This window comes from Ips typographus, linkage group LG7, assembly GCF_016097725.1.
Source record: "Ips typographus isolate SLU linkage group LG7, UJ_Ityp_2.0, whole genome shotgun sequence".
In the NCBI taxonomy this organism is placed as follows: Eukaryota; Metazoa; Arthropoda; class Insecta; order Coleoptera; family Curculionidae; genus Ips; species Ips typographus.
In genome coordinates, this window is record NC_138428.1 from 6,757,630 (window position 1) to 6,782,305 (window position 24,676).

General features: G+C 33.7%; 1 protein-coding gene across 2 annotated transcripts in view; it reads right to left on the reverse strand.

The window, feature by feature from the left end:
• IRSp53 (Insulin receptor substrate 53 kDa) overlaps positions 1-24,676 on the reverse strand; it is a 229,710-nt gene that overhangs the window by 143,450 nt on the left and 61,584 nt on the right. For both annotated transcript variants that reach the window (XM_081983487.1, XM_081983486.1), the window contains exon 2: positions 6,587-6,718. In XM_081983487.1, the coding sequence (XP_081839613.1) occupies positions 6,587-6,631 (45 nt within the window). In that variant the 5' untranslated portion in view covers positions 6,632-6,718. The remainder of the gene's footprint in view (positions 1-6,586; positions 6,719-24,676) is intronic.

Consider the following 24,676-nt stretch of genomic DNA (forward strand, 5'->3'; position numbering starts at 1 on the left):
AAGCTTCCATGAATTTCTAGAACCGTCCATAAGTTTTCAAATGCTTTAAAAGTAGTTTAGAACGTTCAATGCTTTTTAAACTCTCCAGAAACCTTCGAAATGGTCTTAAAGTAGTTTAAAAAGGTTTCAAAATACTATAGAAACTCCAAAATGCTTCTAAAGCAGTCGAAAGCCTTCCCAAAGTTTTAAGAACAGTCTAAAAGCTTCCAAATGCTCTTCAATTGGCCTAGAAGCTTCTCAAAACATTTCAAGGCAGTCTAAAACTTTCCGTACGCTTTTATAACAGTTTAAAAGTGTCTAGAACCGTATTCAAGGCTTCAAATGCCTTAAAACCATTCCAGAACCTTCAATGCTCTTTAAACAGTCCAAAAATCTTCCAAATGCCCCTAAAAGAGTTTAAAAAGGCTTCAAAACACTACAGAAATTCCAAAATGCTTCTAAACCAGTCGGATGCCTTTCAAAACGGTCTAGAAGTTTCCAACAGCTTTTAGAATACTCTAAGTTTAAAAGCTTCCGTGTGCTTCTAAAGCAATTTAAGAGCTTCCATGAATTTCTAGAACCGTCCATAAGTTTTCAAATGCTTTAAAAGTAGTTTAGAACGTTCAATGCTTTTTAAACTCTCCAGAAACCTTCCAAATGCTCTTAAAGTAGTTTAAAAAGGTTTCAAAATACTATAGAAACTCCAAAATGCTTCTAAAGCAGTCGAAAGCCTTCCCAAAGTTTTAAGAACAGTCTAAAAGCTTCCAAATGCTCTTCAATTGGCCTAGAAGCTTCTCAAAACATTTCAAGGCAGTCTAAAAGTTTCCGTATGCTTTTATAACAGTTTAAAAGTGTCTAGAACCGTATTCAAGGCTTCAAATGCCTTAAAACCATTCCAGAACCTTCAATGCTCTTTAAACAGTCCAAAAACCTTCCAAATGCCCCTAAAGTAGTTTAAAAAGGCTTCAAAACACTACAGAAACTCCAAAATGTTTCTAAACCAGTCGGATGCTTTTCAAAACGGTCTAGAAGTTTCCAACAGCTTTTAGAACATCTAAGTTTAAAAGCTTCCGTGTGCTTCTAAAGCAATTTAAGAGCTTCCATGAATTTCTAGAACCGTCCATAAGTTTTCAAATGCTTTAAAAGCAGTTTAGATCGTTCAATGCTTTTTAAACTCGCCAGAAACCTTTCAAATGGTCTTAAAGTAGTTTAAAAAGGTTTCAAAATACTATAGAAACTCCAAAATGCTTCTAAAGCAGTCGAAAACCTTCCCAAAGTTTTAAGAACAGTCTAAAATCTTCCAAATGCTCATCAACTAGCCTAGAAGTTCTCAAAACATTTCAAGACAGTCTAAAAGTTTCCAAAAGTGTCTAGAACCGTATACAAGGCTTCAAATGCCTTAAAACCATTCCAGAACCTTCAATGCTCTTTAAACAGTCCAAAAACCTTCCAAATGCCCCTAAAGTAGTTTAAAAAGGCTTCAAAACACTACAGAAATTCCAAAATGCTTCTAAACCAGTCGGATGCCTTTCAAAACGGTCTAGAAGTTTCCAACAGCTTTTAAAACACTATAAGTTTAAAAGCTTCCGTGTGCTTCTAAAGCAATTTAAAAGCTTCCATGAATTTCTAGAACCGTCCATAAGTTTTCAAATGCTTTAAAAGTAGTTTAGAACGTTCAATGCTTTTTAAACTCTCCAGAAACCTTCCAAATGGTCTTAAAGTAGTTTAAAAAGGTTTCAAAATACTATAGAAACTCGAAAATGCTTCTAAAGCAGTCGAAAGCCTTCCCAAAGTTTTAAGAACAGTCTAAAAGCTTCCAAATGCTCTTCAATTGGCCTAGAAGCTTCTCAAAACATTTCAAGACAGTCTAAAAGTTTCCAAATGTGTCTAGAACCGTATACAAGGCTTCAAATGCCTTAAGAACATTCCAGAACCTTCAATGCTCTTTAAACTGTCCAAAAACCTTCCAAATGCTCTTCAGATAGTTTAAAAAGGTTTTTAAACTACGGAAACGACAAAATGCTTCTAAAGCAGTTTTTCAAACCAGTCTAGAAGCTCCCAAAAGGGTTCAAAATAGTCTAAAGCTTCCACAAAATTTTAGAAAACCGCGTAAATAATCCTTACTTCAATCCGCTTTGTCGATCGGATTAACAATATACGATATAAACGTAGTATCCTTAGTAATAGACGGCAAAATTTTACAATTGAACATTTAAATAAATGTTTAGTGATTTCCTGTTTCAAATAAAAATCAGTCAGTCAAAAAATTTATAATTTTGAAAGCTTACATTTTTTAGGTTATTTAGAGTGAACTGACATGTATAGCCCAAAGTGTCTAAAATATTGTGTAAAATTTTTATAAATTTCCCTCATTAATCTTGGAAGTTACAGAGCTTTAACCAAGTGAATGCACCAAAACAAAGTTTATAGTTAGTTTGTATTTTTAGGTTAGAAGCTTCATTTTTGAACACAATATAGCCCAAAATTTTTGACAAAACAAGCTTATAAATTTTTTTAAATAAATTAGAAAATGAATTTATTTCAAAAGTGTTTATTTAATTTTGATTCGTTTCAATTTAGTTTAAAAAGTTTCACAAAATGTAAAAAAATGTCTCTGAAAAAGTTTGGTGCTTTTTTACAGAATTTTATGTTTTTTTTTTGAGGAAATTAATTTTGCTTTTTAACCGCTTTTTTCACTATTTTAGTGCTTTTTAATTCGGACTCTACTTTTGAAAATCTCATTACCTTCTTGCTGACACATTTAACAATTATACCGATTGAATAAATTCCATTTAAAGCAAATTGATTTACCATCTGTTTGGAAAGGAAACATTCGAAGACCGAGACACAGAATTAATAATTTCCATCATTATATTTATCGATCAACAGCTTCTAAAACCTTTCACTTCCGCTTTTGATAGTAATTTATAAGGAAATTTTGTATAACACCAATATGTCGTTGTGTTTAAATCAATTATCAGGACAACGTCAAATAGTTATATACCTATAAGGGCCGAAAGTGGTACTTTCCCGCACGAGACTGCAGTTGTTGCTGGTCACGTGACAGTGTAGATAACTATTGTTCCAGTATCACGTGACAGCTGTCAAATATGCTACAATTGTTAAAATATGGTCATACGAAACGCAGAACAACTAGAAATTGAAAAACAGTGTACGTGCAGTTTTGGTGACATTCTGGCTTGCATAACTCCATGAATATTATTTGGACCGTGGTCATGTGATAATGTACAAAGATGTTGTTACAGTATCACGTGACGGTTGTCGAATACGGCACAACTGTAAAAATATTGTCATACGAGACGTAGAACAACTAGAAAGTCAAAAAACTTTACATGCAGTTTTGGTGACATTCTGACTTACATAGCCCCATGAATATTAGTTGGACCGTGGTCACGTGATAATGTACAAAGATGTTGTTATAGTCACGTGACTGTTGTCAAATATGTCACAACTGCCAAAATATTGTCATACAAAACGTAGAACCACCAGAAAGTAAAAAAACTTTACGTGCAGTTTTGGTGATATTCTGACTTAAATAGCCCCGTGATTATTATTTGGATAGTGGTCACGTGATAATGTACAGAAATATTGTTCTAGTATCACGTGACGATTGTCGAATACGTCACAACTGTCAAAATATGGTCATACGAAACGTAGAACAGCTAGAAAGTCAAAAAACTTAACGTGCAGTTTAGGTGATATTCTGACTTACATAGCCCCATGATTATTATTTGGACAGTGGTCACGTGATAATGTACATAAATATTGTTCTAGTATCACGTGAAAATTGTCGAACTTGTCACAACTGTCAAAATATGGTCATACGAAACCTAGAACAACTAGAAAGTCAAAAAACTTTACGTGCAGTTTTGGTGACATTCTAACTTACATAGCCTCATGATAATTATTTGGACAATGGTCACGTGATAACGTACATAAATATAGTTCTAGTATCATGTGACGATTGTCGAATACGTCACAACTGTCAAAATATGGTCATACGAAACGTAGAACAACTAGAAATTCAAAAACCGTTTACGTGCAGTTTTGGTGACATTCTGGCTTGCATAACTTCATGAAAATTATTTGGACCGTGGTCACGTGATAATGTACAAAGATGTTGTTATAGTATCACGTGACTGTTGTCAAATATGTCACAACTGCCAAAATATTGTCATACAAAACGTAGAACCACCTGAAAGTAAAAAAACTTTACGTGTAGTTTAGGTGATATTCTGACTTAAATAGTCCCATGAATATTATTTGGACAGTGGTGACGTGATAATGTACATAAATATTGTTCTAGTATCACGTGATGATTGTCGAATACGTCACAACTGTCAAAATATTGTCATACAAAACGTAGAACCACCAGAAAGTCAAAAAACTTTACGTGTAGTTTAGGTGATATTCTGACTTAAATAGTCCCATGATTATTATTTGGACAGTGGTCACGTGATAATGTACATAAATATTGTTCTAGTATCAAGTGATGATTGTCGAATACGTCACAACTATCAAAATATTGTCATACAAAACGTAGAACCACCAGAAAGTAAAAAAACTTGACGTGCAGTTTTGGTGATATTCTGACTTAAATAGCCCCGTGAATATTATTTGGACAGTAGTCACGTGATAACGTACATAAATATTGTTCTAGTGTCACGTGACGACTGTCGAATACGTCACAACTGTCAAAATATGGTCATACGAAACCTAGAACAACTAGAAAGTCAAAAAACTTTACGTGCTGTTTTGGTGACATTCTGACTTGCATAGCTCAATGAATATTATTTGGACAGTAGTCACGTGATAACGTACATAAATATTGTTCTAGTGTCACGTGACGACTGTCGAATACGTCACAACTGTCAAAATATGGTCATACGAAACGTAGAACAGCTAGAAAGTCAAAAAACTTTACGTGCTGTTTTGGTTACATTCTGACTTGCATAGCTCAATGAATATTATTTGGACAGTAGTCACGTGATAATGTACATAAATATTGTTCTAGTATCAAGTGATGATTGTCGAATACGTCACAACTATCAAAATATTGTCATACAAAACGTAGAACCACCAGAAAGTAAAAAAACTTTACGTGCAGTTTTGGTGATATTCTGACTTAAATAGCCCCGTGAATATTATTTGGACAGTAGTCACGTGATAACGTACATAAATATTGTTCTAGTGTCACGTGACGACTGTCGAATACGTCACAACTGTCAAAATATGGTCATACGAAACCTAGAACAACTAGAAAGTCAAAAAACTTTACGTGCTGTTTTGGTGACATTCTGACTTGCATAGCTCAATGAATATTATTTGGACAGTAGTCACGTGATAACGTACATAAATATTGTTCTAGTGTCACGTGACGACTGTCGAATACGTCACAACTGTCAAAATATGGTCATACGAAACGTAGAACAGCTAGAAAGTCAAAAAACTTTACGTGCTGTTTTGGTTACATTCTGACTTGCATAGCTCAATGAATATTATTTGGACAGTAGTCACGTGATAACGTACATAAATATTGTTCTAGTGTCACGTGACGATTGTCGAATACGTCACAACTGTCAAAATATGGTCATACGAAACGTAGAACAGCTAGAAAGTCAAAAAACTTTACGTGTTGTTTTGGTTACATTCTGACTTGCATAGCTCAATGAATATTATTTGGACAGTAGTCACGTGATAACGTACATAAATATTGTTCTAGTGTCACGTGACGACTGTCGAATACGTCACAACTGTCAAAATATGGTCATACGAAACCTAGAACAACTAGAAAGTCAAAAAACTTTACGTGCTGTTTTGGTGACATTCTGACTTGCATAGCTCAATGAATATTATTTGGACAGTAGTCACGTGATAACGTACATAAATATTGTTCTAGTGTCACGTGACGATTTTGGAATACGTCACAACTGTCAAAATATTGTCATACAAAACGTAGAACCACCAGAAAGTCAAAAAACTTTACGTGCAGTTTTAGTGACATTCTGACTTACATAGCCCTATGATTATTATTTGGACAGTGGTCACGTGATAATGTACATTAGTATTGTTCTAATATCACGTGACTGTTGTCAAATATGTCACAACTGCCAAAATATAATCATACGAAACGTAAATCTCCTAGAACGTCAAAAACACTTTACGTGCACTTTTGGTGACATTCTGACTTGCATAACTCTATGAATATTATTTGGATAGCGATCATGTGATAATTAATAATAAATATTATTCTAGTATCACGTTACGGTTGTCAAATACGACACAACCTTCCTATGGTCATTCAGAAAGTAAAAGCACACGGGCAGGCAGCTAAAGGCAGAAAAGACGCTTTCCGCATTGTTTCGTACAAAATTTTTTCTATGAGCATCAATTTTTATTAAAAAAAAGTAACTTTACCGCACTCTAGTAGGAAAAAATAATTATTAATGACAAGAACGTGTTTGGATTTGGGGGACATTTTCAACGTCCTCAAAGTCCTGACCGAAAGAACGGTTCCCTAGGGACAAGAAGGGAGGAAAACGAAGCAACGTTGTCAAGTTTGTGTGTATTAAAAGCTTAGACTTACCTTGTAAATGCCATCTACCAGCTTTATAAGCTCTTCAGTCTCCATGTCGGATTGTCGGTCAAAAACGAGGTTAAATCACATACCAAATACCACTATTTTGGCTGCTACCGGCTTTAAGGTCCCCAATGTCACCTGAAATAACAAATTCCAGTCACAAAACCAGTAATGAAAGTGCGCATTTACCCCCGTTTGAACCGTCGTTTTGTAAGCCGAGCTGAATTTAAGTGTGGGTCAGACTGTGACAGTACAGGTGAAAAAAGTCACACTCCAAACCACACTTAACTTAAGCTATGCTTAAAGTACGACGGTGCAAATGGCGGTTAATCAGTAAATAGAAATCCAACAAAAAAGTTGTCCAGTTTTTGCTACTCAGCGACAACTTCAAAAACGTTTTTGACTAATACGAAATGGAGATCTTTGTAGTTACAACATGTCACTTTTTGTCGTCCTTGATAACTAGTTTAAGGTTACAAATCGGTACAATGTTGCCAGGTTTACCGTTAAAACGGTATATCTGCCGATTTCCACCGTTCTACCGTATTTAATACTGCCAAAAACTCAGTTTGTAGGGACAGTCAGGGACAGTCGCCTGTAAAACCTACTTGGAATGAGCAAATTAGTGTTTTAAGCACATTTTTGGAATCTTCATTAAATTCCCTATTTAATAACCTGAAAAAACACTACAAAATTTGATACAGTCAGGGAGAAAAGTAATGTCAAAGTTTGAACTGCCAAAAACACAGTTTGTAAAGACAGTCAGGGACAAAATCGCCTGTAAAACCTACCTGGAGTGAGAACATGAGTGTTTTAAGCACATTTTTAGAATCTTCATTAAATTCTCTATTTAATAACCTGAAAAAATACTACAAAACTTGGTATAGTTAGAGAGAAAACTGATGTCAAAATTTTAACTGCCAAAACACAGTTTGAAATGACAGTCAGAGACAAAATCGCCTGTAAAACCTACTTGGACTGAGAATATGACTGTTTTAAGCACATTTTTAATATCTTCATTAAATTCCTTATTTAACTGCCTAAAAGATCACTACAAAATTTGGTACAGTCAGAGAGAAAAGTAATGTCAAAATTTTAACTGCCAAAATACAGTTTGTAAGGACAGTCAGAGACAAAACCGCTTGTAAAATCCACTTGTGGTGAGAAATTTAGTGTTTTTAGCACATTTTTGTAATTCTCATTAAATTTCCTATTCAATAACCTGAAAAAACACGTCAAAAATTGGTAAAGTCAGGGAGAAAAGTGGTGCCAAAATTTGAACTGCCAAAACACAGTTTGACAAGATAGTCAGAGACAAAATCGACTGTAAAACCCACTTGAAGTGAGAAAATGACTGTTTTAAGCACATTTTTGGAATCCGCATTAAATTTCCTATTCAATAACATGAAAAAACACGACAAAATTTGGTAAAGTCAGAGAGAAAAGTGGTGTCAAAATTTGAATTGCTAAAAACACATTTTGTAGGGACAGTCAGGGACAAAATCGCCTGTAAAACCTACTTGGGGTGAGAAAATGACTGTTTTAACCACATTTTTAAAATCTTCATTAAATTCCCTATTTAACTGCCTAAAAGAACACTACAAAATTTGGTACAGTCAGAGAGAAAAGTGATGTCAAAATAACTGCCAAAACACAGTTTGAAATGACAGTCAGGGACAAAATCGCCTGTAAAACCCACTTGAAGTGAAAAAATGACTGTTTTAAGCACATTTTTGGAATCTCTTTTAAATTTCCTATTTAATAACATGAAAAAACACGACAAAATTTGGTAAAATCAGAGAGAAAAGTGGTGTCAAAATTTGAACTGCCAAAACACAGTTTGAAAAGATAGTCAGAGACAAAATCGCCTGTAAAACCCATTTGGACTGAGAAAATGACTGTTTTAAGCACATTTTCAAAATCTTCATTAAATTCCCTATTTAACTGCCTAAAAGAACACTACAAAATTTGGTACAGTCAGAGAGAAAAGTGGTGTCAAAATTTGAATTGCTAAAAACACATTTTGTAGGGACAGTCAGGGACAAAATCGCCTGTAAAACCCACTTGAAGTGAGAAAATGACTGTTTTAAGCACATTTTTGGAATCCGCATTAAATTTCCTATTCAATAACATGAAAAAACATGATAAAATTTGGTAAAGTCGGAGAGAAAAGTGGTGTCAAAATTTGAATTGCTAAAAACACATTTTGTAGGGACAGTCAGGGACAAAATCGCCTGTAAAACCTACTTGGAGTGAGAAAATGACTGTTTTGACCACATTTTTAAAATCTTTATTAAATTTCCTATTTAATAACCTGAAAAAACACTACAAAATTTTGTACAGTCAGAGAGAAAAGTGGTGTCAAAGTTTGAAATGCCAAAAACACAGTTTGTAAGGACAGTCAAGGACAAACACGCTTGTAAAAGCCACTTGAGATGAGAACATGAGTGTTTTAAGCACATTTTCGTAAACCTCATTAAATTTCCTATTCAATAACCTGAAAAAACACTACAAAATTTGATAATGTCAGGGAGAAAAGTGGTGTCAACATTTGAACTGCCAAAAACAGTTTGAAATGACAGTCAGGGACAAAATCGCCTGTAAAAAAACCCACTTGGAGAGAGAAAATTACTGTTTTAAGCACAGTTTTGGAATCCTCATTAAGTTTCCTATTCAATAACCTGAAAAAACACTACATAATTTGGTAGTCAGTGAGAAAAGGTGTCAAAGTTGGAACTGCTAAAAACACAGTTTGAAAAGACAGTCAGATATCGCCTGTGAAACCCACTAGGATTTAGAAAAGTCCTGTTTTAAATTCGCCTTAAACGACAAAATTGTCCCAAAATGAGTACTATATTAGTTATTTTGCTATTCTTATTGTTACACTATTATTATATTATTATTATTGAGTACTATATTGTTATTTGTTAACGTATCGATAAAGTAAAAATTACTCCTTATACAGTGGCGTAGTTAGTTCTTCCCACATATTATCTCTTTTGTCATATAGCTCAAAGTTAAAAAAATGAAACTTTCTAAACTATATTAAAAAAAATCTTGTTTTAGAAGCTACAAGGTAATGAGAATTAACTAGCAAAACAATACCCTTAGGTTTTCAGAATTTTTGTCTTTACGCGATCCTTTTAGAATTTTTGTTTGCATAAAAAAAAATATTGAATCACGTGACTGGTATAATTTGTAAATCGTTATAGTTTTGTTAATCACCTAATTTTTCCCAATTTTTTTTCAAATATTTACTGGTGTTGTGATCTTTTGGCTACATTTCTAGGGTAACGTGACTGTTTGGCAGATTATTTATATTCCCATTTTTTTTATGTGCAAAACTTGTGTTTAAATTATAACTTTTTTTGTAACTTCTGCCCTTCTGTTAGATTACTTTTTTGTAACATCCTGTGTATTTTCGTCGTTCTGCTTCGTATACCAGTTCAAACATTCCCGGGGGTACAGTAAAATGCAAAAATTTCAGTTAACAACTAATTAGATTTGCGATTTTGCGTGTGTTTACAAAATGGCGGACTAAAGTGTAGGCAATAATAATTAACGTCATATTACTGCGCATATTAAAATGCAACTACAGGAGAGATTGCGTTTTATTTACAACTGGCACGGTGATGGAAGTAAATGCAATTAAACCGGGATAAACATTCTCCCACCTCCTCTATACCCCTCTCTCTATATCACATTTAGAGGGACACTCTGGATAAACAGGGGAATATAGTAACGAAGCAGGGCGTAATATTCCACTCCAAAAAATATGTGCAACAACATTTCGGAACTAGAAACCCACGACCATTTTTTTTTTAGAGAGGCACTTTTGTTTAAAAGTGCATTTTTACCTCAGTTGAGTGGTAATTTATGTATACAGCAAACTCATACATACATTCTAGTCTCTTATCATTAATCAGTATTAAATGTAAAAAAGTGTTTTATATTGTTACGATTTTCCCGTGGGTTTACACAAAGTCAATTTAACTCAACAATTAATACATTTATTTACACTTCAAAACACTCCGTACAATAATTAATTCAGCTACTAAAAAAACACTACTACAATTCCACTATTTAAACATTACCGCGTTCCCAAATTCACTACTACTCCACCGTCGAGACCGCTTTTATATTCGGTAAACCACGTTCTAGAACCACTCTGCCTTTCTTCCTCTGAGGATAACAACCAAACTTTATCGTCCTTCTGGAACCCTCCCGAATTGGCCCTCAGATCATAACGAGCTTTCATCTTGTCGCTAGCTAGATTCAAACTTTCCCTGACCAGATCATGGATGTTCAGTAATCTTTCTTGCAACTCGTCAACGTAGTTCTCAATGTTCGTGCTTTGGCCTGTTGGAGATCCGAACACCACATCACATGGAAGACGAAGTTCTCGACCAAACAGAACTTTAGATGGTGACTGTCCCGTTGAGTTGTGGATTGCTGCTCTATACGCCATCAAGAAGAGCGGAATATGCTGGTCCCAATCCTTCTGATGCTGATCAACAACCTTTGAGAGATGTTGCTCTGTGGTCTTATTAAAACTCTCGACCAATCCATCCGACTGAAGATGAAGCGACGTTGTTCGGGTCTTCCTAATGCCTAGCAGGTCACAGAGCCTCTGAAAGAGCTTGGACTCAAAGTTTCGTCCCTGATCAGAGTGTAACTCCAACGGCAGACCAAATCTACTGAAGACATTTTCGACGAGAATATCAGCGACTGTGCTGGCTTCTTGATTTGGAATCGCAAACACCTCAGGCCATTTGCTGAAGTAATCCATAGCAACAAGAATGTACTTGTTGCCTCGGTTGGTCTCAGGAAAAGGCCCAGCGACGTCTATGGCCAAACGTTCGAATGGCAATCCTACGTTGTACTGTTTCACAGGTCCCCGGGATCTCGTCTGTGGTCCGTGGCTAGCTGCACAAATGGAACATTGTCGACACCATGATTTCACGTCCAGAAAAATCGTTGCTGGATTTTGTCCAAAGTCTTATTTACTCCCAAATGAGCACCAGTCTTTCCATTGTGCATTTCCTCCAGTACGTTGTCGACCCTTTCTCTGGGAACCAGCTGCTTTCTTATCTCTTTTCCATCAGCACTCTCTCAAGCTCTTTTTAGCAAGCCGCCTTCAACCACAAGCGAGTCCCACTGATCCCAAAGTGCTTTGAACGTCAGGCCTTTGCTAGAGATTTCTTGCCATGTTGGTCTTGGCTCGCTTTGTTCCTTTCTCAACAACAACGGGCCTATGTCGCTGTCTTCTAGTTGATCCTTCCTAATCTCATCGGGACTCCATTCATCATCGGTCTTCAGCTGAACCATTCTGATGGACACAACTCCTTCACGTTGTTCCGCTTTCTGGCAATGTTTGCATTTTTCGGCGCAAGTACTTCTTGATAGATCAAGTTATTTTTTTTTAAATGGTCTTTTTTAGTTACTCATAAATAACTTGAAGTTTCTTGGTAAAATTAGATATTCGGGGTTTCTTGAAGATAGCAAATTTAATTATCAACGCAGTTTTAAGCCAGCACGCAGAGGTCGCCACCTGCAGAAATTAATTCGCTTTAAAATCGACATAACTTTTGAAGCTGTAACCCGAATATTTGTTTTCCAATACCTTCTTGCGAAAAAAGGTAAGTATCCCAAAAACAAACGGTTTTCGAGTTTTTTGCAATTAAAATATTGACCTCGATGCATTTATAAAAAAAAATTAAAAATTAGTTGAAATAACTGTCTATTAGTGTTCCAAAATGTCTCAACAGCATTTTAAGTTGAAATTAATAACTTGCCTTGGTTATCTATTATTTCTTCATACACAAAATGCTTCAGGTAAAAATCTGGAGGACCAATTTTCCAACTTGGTGCTGGTCATGATATTTGGCTTCTCCGAACAATTCAACGATTCAGAAAATTTTTGTTTAAGTAATTTCTCACTTGTAATGAGAAATGATTTAAGGTTCCATCCTCCAAGAAGATTACAAATTGCAATCATGTTTGGCACCGAATACTTTAATTGCAAATATCCCGTAAACTGTTGATCTTAAGGATGCCAACTAAGTATACCTTTTTTGTCAAAAAAGTTAGAGTGATTTTAAAGCAAATCACTGGTTTTAGATGGTGACCTCTATAAGCTTGCTTAAAACTGTGTAGATAATCAAATTTGGCACCATCGAAATCCCTCGAATACCTAATTTTAGCAAGAAACTCCAAGGGGACCGCGTGTTAAGTGAAAAAATTCATTTCTTTTGAGTGTTTCTGTTGACTTTTTGTCTGAGGTAAGTTGTGCTAAATCAAATTATTTTGGCCCCATAAATACGTCATTAAATTATTTACCATTACTTATGGGACACACATATATGGCAACTAGCCAGATTTGTTAATTTTTAAATTGGCGATTCCTATATGCAAAAAAACTGCATGTTTGTAAGAAAAAAAAAACAGATATACTCCCTGTATTCAAAACGTATATTATACCTATTTTATAATATTTTAGATAAAGTCTTTTTTATTTTCTATTTCTACATATAAAAATTATGAAAACTAACAAATATTATATAAGCCAAAGTGAGCAATAATAAGAGCAGAAAAAATAAACACAAATTAAACGTTATCCTTAAACAGAAACAGGAAGAAGAAACAAACTAACTTCGAACTTTGAACGAGTTGACAACTTTGACGTAACTGTTCGATCTAGTTAACAAGTTTTTCACAGATAACGTAAAAAAATAACGAAAATACAGCCAAAAGAACTCTTAATTATTATATTAATTTGGTGTGTTGATAAGGAGAGCCACTATGGGGATCTTGAAAAAGGTTAGAGATACAGATTTGTTTTTTTCAGGTTGTTGGTTAGAAACATTAATTGAAGATTCCAAAAATGTGCTTAAAACAATCATTTTCTCACTCTAAGTGGGTTTTACAGGCACTTTTATTCATAACTGTCCTTTAAAAAGCGTTTTTCAGACAGTTTATAATTTGACACCACTTTTCTTCAACACTTTACCTGATTTTGTAGGTTTTTTTATGTCATTAGATAGAAAATTTAATGAGGATTCCAAAAATGTGCTTAAAACAGTAATTTTCTCACTCTAAGTGGGTTTTACAGGAAGTTTTGTTCATAACTGTCCTTTAAAAAGCGTTTTTTCAGACAATTTATAATTTGACACCACTTTTCTTCAACACTTTACCTGAGTTTGTAGTTTTTTTTTATGTCATTAGATAGGAAATTTAATGAGGATTCCAAAAATGTGCTTAAAACAGTAATTTTCTCACTCTAAGTGGGTTTTACAGGATGTTTTGTTCATAACTGTCCTTTAAAAAGCGTTTTTTCAGACAGTTTATACTTTGACACCACTTTTCTTCAACACTTTACCTGATTTTGTAGTTTTTTTTATGTCATTAGATAGGAAATTTAATGAGGATTCCAAAAATGTGCTTAAAACAGTAATTTTCTCACTCTAAGTGGGTTTTACAGGAAGTTTTGTTCATAACTGTCCTTTAAAAAGCGTTTTTCAGACAGTTTATAATTTGACACCACTTTTCTTCAACACTTTACCTGAGTTTGTAGTTTTTTTTTATGTCATTAGATAGGAAATTTAATGAGGATTCCAAAAATGTGCTTAAAACAGTAATTTTCTCACTCTAAGTGGGTTTTACAGGAAGTTTTGTTCATAACTGTCCTTTAAAAATCGTTTTTCAGACAGTTTATAATTTGACACCACTTTTCTTCAACACTTTACCTGATTTTGTAGTTTTTTTTATGTCGTTAGATAGGAAATTTAATGAGGATTCCAAAAATGTGCTTAAAACAGTAATTTTCTCACTCTAAGTGGGTTTTACAGGAAGTTTTGTTCATAACTGTCCTTTAAAAAGCGTTTTTCAGACAGTTTATCCTTTGACACCACTTTTCTTCAACACTTTACCTGATTTTGTAGTTTTTTTTATGTTATTAGATAAGAAATTTAATGAGGATTCCAAAAATGTGCTTAAAATAGTAATTTTCTCACTCTAAGTGGGTTTTACAGGAAGTTTTGTTCATAACTGTCTTTTAAAAAGCGTTTTTCAGACAGTTTATAATTTGACACCACTTTTCTTCAACACTTTACCTGATTTTGTAGTTTTTTTTATGTCATTAGATAAGAAAATTAATGAGGATTCCAAAAATGTGCTTAAAATAGTAATTTTCTCACTCTAAGTGGGTTTTACAAGAAGTTTTGTTCATAACTGTCCTTTAAAAAGCGTTTTTCAGACAGTTTATATTTTGACACCACTTTTCTTCAACACTTTACCTGATTTTGTAGTTTTTTTTATGTCATTAGATAAGAAATTTAATGAGGATTCCAAAAATGTGCTTAAAATAGTAATTTTCTCACTCTAAGTGGGTTTTACAGGAAGTTTTGTTCATAACTGTCCTTTAAAAAGCGTTTTTCAGACAGTTTATACTTTGACACCACTTTTCTTCAACACTTTACCTGATTTTGTAGTTTTTTTTATGTTATTAGATAAGAAATTTAATGAGGATTCCAAAAATGTGCTTAAAACAGTAATTTTCTCACTCTAAGTGGGTTTTACAGGAAGTTTTGTTCATAACTGTCCTTTAAAAAGCGTTTTTCAGACAGTTTATAATTTGACACCACTTTTCTTCAACACTTTACCTGATTTTGTAGTTTTTTTTATGTCATTAGATAGGAAATTTAATGGGGATTCCAAAAATGTGCTTAAAACAGTAATTTTCTCACTCTAAGTGGGTTTTACAAGAAGTTTTGTTCATAACTGTCCTTTAAAAAGCGTTTTTCAGACAGTTTATATTTTGACACCACTTTTCTTCAACACTTTACCTGATTTTGTAGTTTTTTTTATGTCATTAGATAAGAAATTTAATGAGGATTCCAAAAATGTGCTTAAAATAGTAATTTTCTCACTCTAAGTGGGTTTTACAGGAAGTTTTGTTCATAACTGTCCTTTAAAAAGCGTTTTTCAGACAGTTTATACTTTGACACCACTTTTCTTCAACACTTTACCTGATTTTGTAGTTTTTTTTATGTTATTAGATAAGAAATTTAATGAGGATTCCAAAAATGTGCTTAAAACAGTAATTTTCTCACTCTAAGTGGGTTTTACAGGAAGTTTTGTTCATAACTGTCCTTTAAAAATCGTTTTTCAGACAGTTTATAATTTGACACCACTTTTCTTCAACACTTTACCTGATTTTGTAGTTTTTTTTATGTCGTTAGATAGGAAATTTAATGAGGATTCCAAAAATGTGCTTAAAACAGTAATTTTCTCACTCTAAGTGGGTTTTACAGGAAGTTTTGTTCATAACTGTCCTTTAAAAAGCGTTTTACAGACAGTTTATCCTTTGACACCACTTTTCTTCAACACTTTACCTGATTTTGTAGTTTTTTTATGTTATTAGATAGGAAATTTAATGAGGATTCCAAAAATGTGCTTAAAACAGTAATTTTCTCACTCTAAGTGGGTTTTACAGGAAGTTTTGTTCATAACTGTCCTTTAAAAAGCGTTTTTCAGACAGTTTATAATTTGACACCACTTTTCTTCAACACTTTACCTGATTTTGTAGTTTTTTTTATGTCATTAGATAAGAAATTTAATGAGGATTCCAAAAATGTGCTTAAAATAGTAATTTTCTCACTCTAAGTGGGTTTTACAGGAAGTTTTGTTCATAACTGTCCTTTAAAAATCGTTTTTCAGACAGTTTATAATTTGACACCACTTTTCTTCAACACTTTACCTGATTTTGTAGTTTTTTTTATGTCGTTAGATAGGAAATTTAATGAGGATTCCAAAAATGTGCTTAAAACAGTAATTTTCTCACTCTAAGTGGGTTTTACAGGAAGTTTTGTTCATAACTGTCCTTTAAAAAGCGTTTTTCAGACAGTTTATCCTTTGACACCACTTTTCTTGAACACTTTACCTGATTTTGTAGTTTTTTTATGTTATTAGATAGGAAATTTAATGAGGATTTCAAAAATGTGCTTAAAACAGTAATTTTCTCACTCTAAGTGGGTTTTACAGGAAGTTTTGTTCATAACTGTCCTTTAAAAAGCGTTTTTCAGACAGTTTATACTTTGACACCACTTTTCTTCAACACTTTACCTGATTTTGTAGTTTTTTTATGTTATTAGATAGGAAATTTAATGAGGATTCCAAAAATGTGCTTAAAACAGTAATTTTCTCACTCTAAGTGGGTTTTACAGGAAGTTTTGTTCATAACTGTCCTTTAAAAAGCGTTTTTCAGACAGTTTATAATTTGACACCACTTTTCTTCAACACTTTACCTGATTTTGTAGTTTTTTTTATGTCAATAGATAGGAAATTTAATGAGGATTCCAAAAATGTGCTTAAAACAGTAATATTCTCACTCTAAGTGGGTTTTACAGAAAGTTTTGTTCATAACTGTCCTTTAAAAAGCGTTTTTCAGACAGTTTAAACTTTGACACCAGTTTTCTTCAACACTTTACCTGATTTTGTAGTTTTTTTTATGTCATTAGATAGGAAATTTAATGAGGATTCCAAAAATGTGCTTAAAACAGTAATCTTCTCACTCTAAGTGGGTTTTACAGGAAGTTTTGTTAATAACTGTCCTTTAAAAAGCGTTTTTCAGACAGTTTATACTTTGACACCACTTTTCTTCAACACTTTATCTGATTTTGTAGTTTTTTTATGTCATTAGATAAGAAATTTAATGAGGATTCCAAAAATGTGCTTAAAACAGTAAGCTTAAAACAGTAATTTTCTCACTCTAAGTGGGTTTTACAGGAAGTTTTGTTCATAACTGTCCTTTAAAAAGCGTTTTTCAGACAGTTTATAATTTGACACCACTTTTCTTCAACACTTTACCTGAGTTTGTAGTTTTTTTTTATGTCATTAGATAGGAAATTTAATGAGGATTCCAAAAATGTGCTTAAAACAGTAATTTTCTCGCTCTAAGTGGGTTTTACAGGAAGTTTTGTTCATAACTGTCCTTTAAAAAGCGTTTTTCAGACAGTTTATAATTTGACACCACTTTTCTTCAACACTTTACCTGATTTTGTAGTTTTTTTTTATGTCATTAGATAGGAAATTTAATGAGGATTCCAAAAATGTGCTTAAAACAGTAATTTTCTCACTCTAAGTGGGTTTTATGGGAAGTTTTGTTCATAACTGTCCTTTAAAAAGCGTTTTTCAGACAGTTTATATTTTGACACCACTTTTCGTCAAAACTGTACCCGATTTTGTAGTTTTTTTATGTCATTAGGTAGGAAATTTAATGAGGATTCCAAAAATGTGCTTAAAACAGTAATTTTCTCACTCTAAGTGGGTTTAAAAACATGATTCGGCCACTTCAAGTGAATTTTAGATGCGATTTTGTCCCTGACTCAAATTACAATTTCACTGATTTGTAAATTTGTTGCACCAAACAGTTTCTCTTAAATAACTCAAAAACAGTAAAACTTACAAAAAAATTGAAAGAGACCAAAAATGTTCCTGATCAACTCCTTAACCCAACACCGTAAATTTGAAGAATCGTTTTTGCTTCAAGTATACAGGGTGTGTATGAAAAATATAGCGATTGACTATTTTTGGACACACTATACGCAATTTTTCAGGCAAGGAATCAAAATGCTTGCTAGAAATAGAGTCCGATCGAAACATTTTGTTGAGGCCCTATGTTCCGCCATGGAATGATAGGAATATTGATTGATTGAACCATCCTGCTCAAATTTAGAACCACAATTTCAACTGAAACCAGTTTTTGCTAAATAACTCAGAAACGGTGAGAGTTACGAAAAATTTGAGAGAGAGGAAAAATGTTCGTAAAGAACTGCTAAATAAAATTCCTGGAAGTTTTACAGTCCGTCAGTGCCGCTAGTATACAGGGGGTGCATGATAAGTGTAGTAATTCAGATTTATGACTTTTTAAATTAATGACAGCCATGACAGAACAATGATATCTTTCAAGCAAATTTCAATTATACTCATAAATTTACTGGTCAAATTGGAATTTACTCGTAAAATCAGTAACATTTCCTGTCACATTGAATTTTACTTTACACGTTAAATTTACGCCCATTAATACCAAAAACAGAGTAAAACGCATTTAAACCATAAAGTGTCATACATCATTGAATTCGCAATAAAGTCAGCTTTCAGAATCTGATATTTAAAAAAAAAGAGGTTGATGATGGTTTCGCTAAGACGAAACGTCGGAATGAAAAACATAATGCCACTTTAAAGAGCTTTTAAATTTGCTGTGCTATTGTGCTATTTTGTTGCTATTAGTTATCGTCAGAGTCCAACATTAACATCACAAAAAAAATAAAAATATAAAATCCAAAAATTCACTTTTTTCAAAATATCTCAAAAACCAAAAAAAAAATTGAGGTTTTCTAAATGTTGTTTTATTAAGGTTATGATAACCGTTTCCAAGTTCCCCATAGTAGCCCTCCTTATCTTGGACACACTGTATACATATTTTTGTGCACTCAGATTGATTTCATTATATTGTTGGTGAGAAATTACACTGTACTGTAAATTAACCTATAAAAAATAAAATTATACAAAAGCAGTAAATAAGCACCAAAAACTAAAACAAGCACAAAAAAAGAAAAAAACAAAAAAGACATGAAAAAAAATCTGTCAAATGACGTGTTTTTGCATGAATCGTTCATATTAGATATCAAAGGTTGGTGGCTTTTATTATTTACAAAAAGCAAAATGCCTAGAAATCCGGACTCTACTGAAAATATTACTCATGTTTATAAAATAAAGCTTGGTCAGAGTGTAAGCAACTCATAAAATAATATAAATTTAATTACGAAAATCCGAATTATTCGTTTTAACCCTACATCCAATTAAATTTATAAAAGCATCAAGCCTCACAAAGAGTGGAAATGCGTGGGCATTTTGGCTTAATTTTAAATTTTCCGGTTTGTATTCAAGTTATTCAGGGTATATATTAAAAATAAAAACTTTTTTTATAAATAATAATATTTGTATGGTAGTCAGAAAAATGTATAAACTACTTTAAAAATTTTGTTGGATTTTGCCTCATTTTTAGTTTTCTACTCTATATCTACTATATTTTATTTTTTTTATTTTATTTTTATTTTGAATTTTGAACACCTCCTTATATATATTATACCCACTTATTATTCGATATTTGGAATCTACGTCAAATTCTACGCTTAGTTGATCTAAAATGTTAATTCTAATTCTAAAATTCGTAATTTTGGTGCATTTTTTTTAAAAAAAAACGTGAATTACTCGCTTATGTGACACATTCTATATAGACACGTTAAATGACAAAAAAAAAGCAAATGAAAGGAGCTATTACGTGACGTCGAGCGGATACCGCTAAGTTGGCCCGTTTGGCCGCTAGAGAGCGTCAAAGTTGGCTATAGTTTTTCGTTGTTTTTCTTGAATCTCTTAGGAACGCTTTAAGTGAGACATTTGAAAATTTTACTGCAAACGCTCTTCGATGTTACCCAACTTTTATTATCTGAACACTTTTTTTGTACCATGCACCGTGTGACCTTGAAAAATTAAAAACTACCATATACCATATTTCAAAATTTTCAATGGTTGGTACCAACAGATTTTTTTGAGAAAATTTTGAATTTTTATTATAAACATTTTCTGAATAAACCTAATACCTAATACCTTCAGGTTAATAGGACAAAATTGACGTAAAGTGTCATTTGTCTAAATGTCATTTTTTAAGGGTGCCACGAAGCCAAAACTGGTTTTGTTTTCTTCAAGGTCAAACGGTACCTAATACCGAAAAAGTGTATAGAAGTTAAAAGTTGCATCCCATCGAGGTGCGTTTGTGGTACAAAATCAGACCTCTAACCTGAAGCGTTCCTGAGATATTTACCAAAAACCACAAAAAAACAAGAGCCAAATTTAACGCCCTCTAGCGACCAAACGGGGCAACCTAGCCGTCTCCGCTCAGCGTCACTTAAGAGCCCCGTTCATTAGCTTTCTTTTGTTATACGGTGTGTATATCTAGAATGTTTCGAATAAGCGAGTTATTTGCAATTTTCTGGAAAAGTGCAATAAAATTTTACTCAATTTAGGGTTTTTAGCTCGATTAGGGGAGTGGTCAAATTAAGGCAAAAACAGTTGAGTATCGATCCAAACATTTTCCATCAAGTAGGCCCAGAATTTGACGTAGATTCCAAAAATCAAATAAAAAATGTGTCATCCCATTTAAAAAATTATGTTTGGTTTGTCGCTCAAATTTGGGACACCCTGTATATTGATGGATTATCTAGAAATAAAGTAGACCCAAATTACAAGATTGATATTAAGTAATTTTTTGATAAAATGAAAAATAGAGAAGTTAAAAAAAAAGTTCAAAATTAAATAAATCATCCTGTATTTATGTTTATACAAATTTGTTGATTAAAAATCGTTGAGTTTACGGTTTATCATTAAGAAACACCCTGTATATCAATTGCAAATTCTCTCATTGCACCAGGAACTTTACTCGTAATGAATCATTCAATAAACCGCAACTTTAAGCAAATTCATGCTCGTGTTGTCCTCGATAAAGACGGACAATTTAATGATCTCTAGCAAAAATGGCAACAATGGTCGATGAATGAATACCAGGAAGGCAAATTCCTCTAATTAACCGTCTAAGCGTCATTAGACGATGCACGAATCATTATTATTATCGACCTTGCCTAAAGCAGACCTTACACGAAACAAATATTTGCTTGAAATATTTGTTAAAAATATTTGCTGGCCTGTTTGCCAAACAATAAAAGAAATTTTGCTACCCGTTTAGCAAACAGGTTTTGAGGAAATATTTGCTGGTAACGTGTAATAGTATAACAAAAAGAAATAAAAAATTGGCGCAAATAAATTTTGTAGCAAATATTTGCTTAGTGTAGTCCCTGCTTAAGACTTTTGTATCTCAGACCAATATACAGGATGGCGCAATAGTGTATCCCATATTGTTGTTACTTTTGTGTCAAAAAATAAAATATGGTTTGTAGAAAAATTTTAATATTTACAATATACGTGCCAGATGCACTTAGAATGGCAAACCAGAAGCCTCTAAAACCTTCTTCACCTTTCCAAAAGACTTTTAAAATTGCCAGAGGCCTTTCGAGTGATGGCATTTTGTACTGCCATAAGCATCTAAAACCATTTTCAATCTTGCAAGGGACTTCTAAAAAAGTGCTAGAGGCCTCTATAATGGAATTTTGTACTGACAAAGGCATATAAAACCATTTTTAACCTTACAAGAGACTTCTAAAATTGCCAGAGGCCTCTAGAATGGCATTTTGTAATATGGCAGAAGCCTCTAACATTATTTTCTACATTATAAGAGATTTCTAAAAGTGCCGGAGACCTCTAGAATGGCATTTTGTACTGCCATAAGCTTCTAGAACCTTTTTCAGCTTTCCAAGAAACTTTTAAAAGTGCCAGAGGCCTTTAGAGTGGCATTTTGTACTGCCATAAGCCTCTCCAACCATTTCCAGGCATACAAGAGAATTATAAAAGTGCCAGAGGCCTTTGGAATGGCATTTTGTACTACCATAAGCATCTAAAACCATTTTCAATCTAACAAGAGACTTCTAAAAAAGTGCCGGAGACCTCTAGAATGGCATTTTGTACTGCCATAAGCCTCTACAAACATTTTCAGCTGTACAAGAGACTTTTAAAAGTGCCAAAGGCCTTTAAAGTGGCATTTTGAACTGCCATCAGCCTCTACAACCATTTTCAGCCATACAAGAAACTTAAAAGTGCCAGAGGCATTTAGAATGGCATTTTGTACTGCCATAAGCCCCTAAAACCATTTTCAATCTTGCAAGAGACTTCTGAAAGTGCCAGAGGCCTCTAGAATGGCATTTTGTACTGCCAAAGGCTTCTAAAACCATTTTCAACCTTACAAGACACTTCTAAAAATGCCAGAGGCCTCTAGAATGCCATTTTGTACAGCCATAAGCCTCTAAAACAATTTTCAACATTACAAGAGACTTCTCAAAGTGCCGGATGCATCTAGAATGGCATTTTGTACTGCGATAAGCCTCTAAAACCTTCTTCAGCTTTCCAAGAGACTTTTAAAAGTGCCAAAGGCCTTGAGAGTGGCATTTTGAACTGCCATAAGCCTCTACAACCATTTTCCGCCATACAAGAGACCTAAAAGTGCCAGAGGGTTTTAGAATGGCATTTTGTACTGCCATAAGCCCCTAAAACCATTTTCAATCTTGCAAGGGACTTCTGAAAGTGCCAGATGCCTCTAGAATGGCATTTTGTACTGACAAAGGCTTCTAAAACCATTTTCCTTACAAGACTCTTCTAGAAATGCCAGAGACCTCTAGAATGGCATTTTGTACTGGCAGAAGCCTCTAAAACAATTTTCAACATTACAAGAGACTTCTAAAAGTGCCGGAGGCCTCGAGAATGGCATTTTGTACAGCCATAAGCCTCTAAAACCCTCTTCAGCTTTTCAAGAGACTTCTAAAAGTGCCAGAGGCCTTTAGAATAGCATTATGTACTGCCGTAAGCCTCTAAGAGCATTTTCAATCTTGCAACGGACTTGTGAGAGTGCCAGAGGCCTCTAGAATGGCATTTTGTTCCAGCAGAAGCCTCTAAAACCATTTTCAACCTTACAAGAGACTTCCAAAAGTTCCGTAGGCCTCTAGAATGACATTTTACACTGCCATAAGCTTCTAAAACCATTTTCAACCTTGCACGGGACTTTTAAATGTGCCAGAGGCCTCTAGAATGGAATTTTGTACCGCCGTAAGCCTCTAAAACCATTTTCAACATTACAAGAGACTTCTAAAAGTGCCGGAGGCCCCAGGATGGCAGTTTGTAATACCAGAAGCCTCTAAAACTACTTGTTTTAAAGGCATTTGGAAACTCTTAAACGGTTCTAGAAATTTTTTAGAGTTTTAACTGCTTTAGAACCATACGGATGCTTTAAGACTGTCTTGATATTTTTTTAGAACTTCTAGACTAGTTAAAAAGCATTTGGAAGCTTCTAGACGGTTTTGTAAGCTTTTGGAAGGCATTTTGGAGTTTCTACAGTGTTTGAAAGGGTTTTAAAATGTTTTATGCTGCTTCATTAGGAAGGTTTCTGGACAGTTTATAGAGGATATTGAAGGTTCTGGACTGGTTTAGTAGCATTTGGAAACTCTAAAACAGTTCTATAAATTTTTGGAAGCTTTCAAACTGATTGAAATTGGCTACTAAATTGTTTCGAAATATAGACTGTAAATCTCACATTCGAAACACTTACATTTCTATTTACGTTGTTACGAGTAAACTTTTACTTGCAAAATTCTAACGCCATTTTCAAAATTAAAAACCGTCCGTGCTTTCAGTTGGAAAGTTAGTGCCCGTAAAACGGATTCTGCCGGAAGGGTAAACAAAAGCGAAACAAAATAAACAATAATAAATTCCGGTTGGATTTTCATCGGCTGAAATTATTGATATTGGAATTTTTGTTGATTTTTTGGAGTTTTTTGTAACGGATATCAGTAATTTTGAGGATGATATTGAATTATGACTGCTTGCCACCTACCAAACCCTTAAATTAGAATGGAAAACTTTAACGCGGATGTAATGAATGACAGGAAAGTGTTTTTTGGGTAAATTCCGCAAAAAAGGGTAGCAGAAAGGAACAAGGATGATAACCCGGCGACACGTGTTTCTGCTTTTTGGTTTCATCAGGCATGTAACTCCGTCTGTATGAAAGGAGGTTCAAAAACCAACTGACCAGTAGAATAGCTAATAAGTTTCTTCCAAGGCATTTTTCAAACTAATGCCTAAGACACGATTTTCTAAATTTTAAGGGCTTTCGACTGGTAAAAGAACGAACCTTCTAACCCAAAAAACAACCGAGCAATGAGGTATTAAAAATCAAACAGTTTTTGTAGTGGCCAGTACGCTCACCCGATCTAAATTCCCGCCACTTTTATATGTAATTTTCTTGATTTTACCTGATTTACCAAACAAATCCAGTTTTGCAAATTGCTTCAACTTAATACTCATAAAAAACATGGCAGTCTTTTGTCTTTGGGTTGGAAGACTACTTGTTACATACAAAGTGAAAGACAGAAAGAAGTG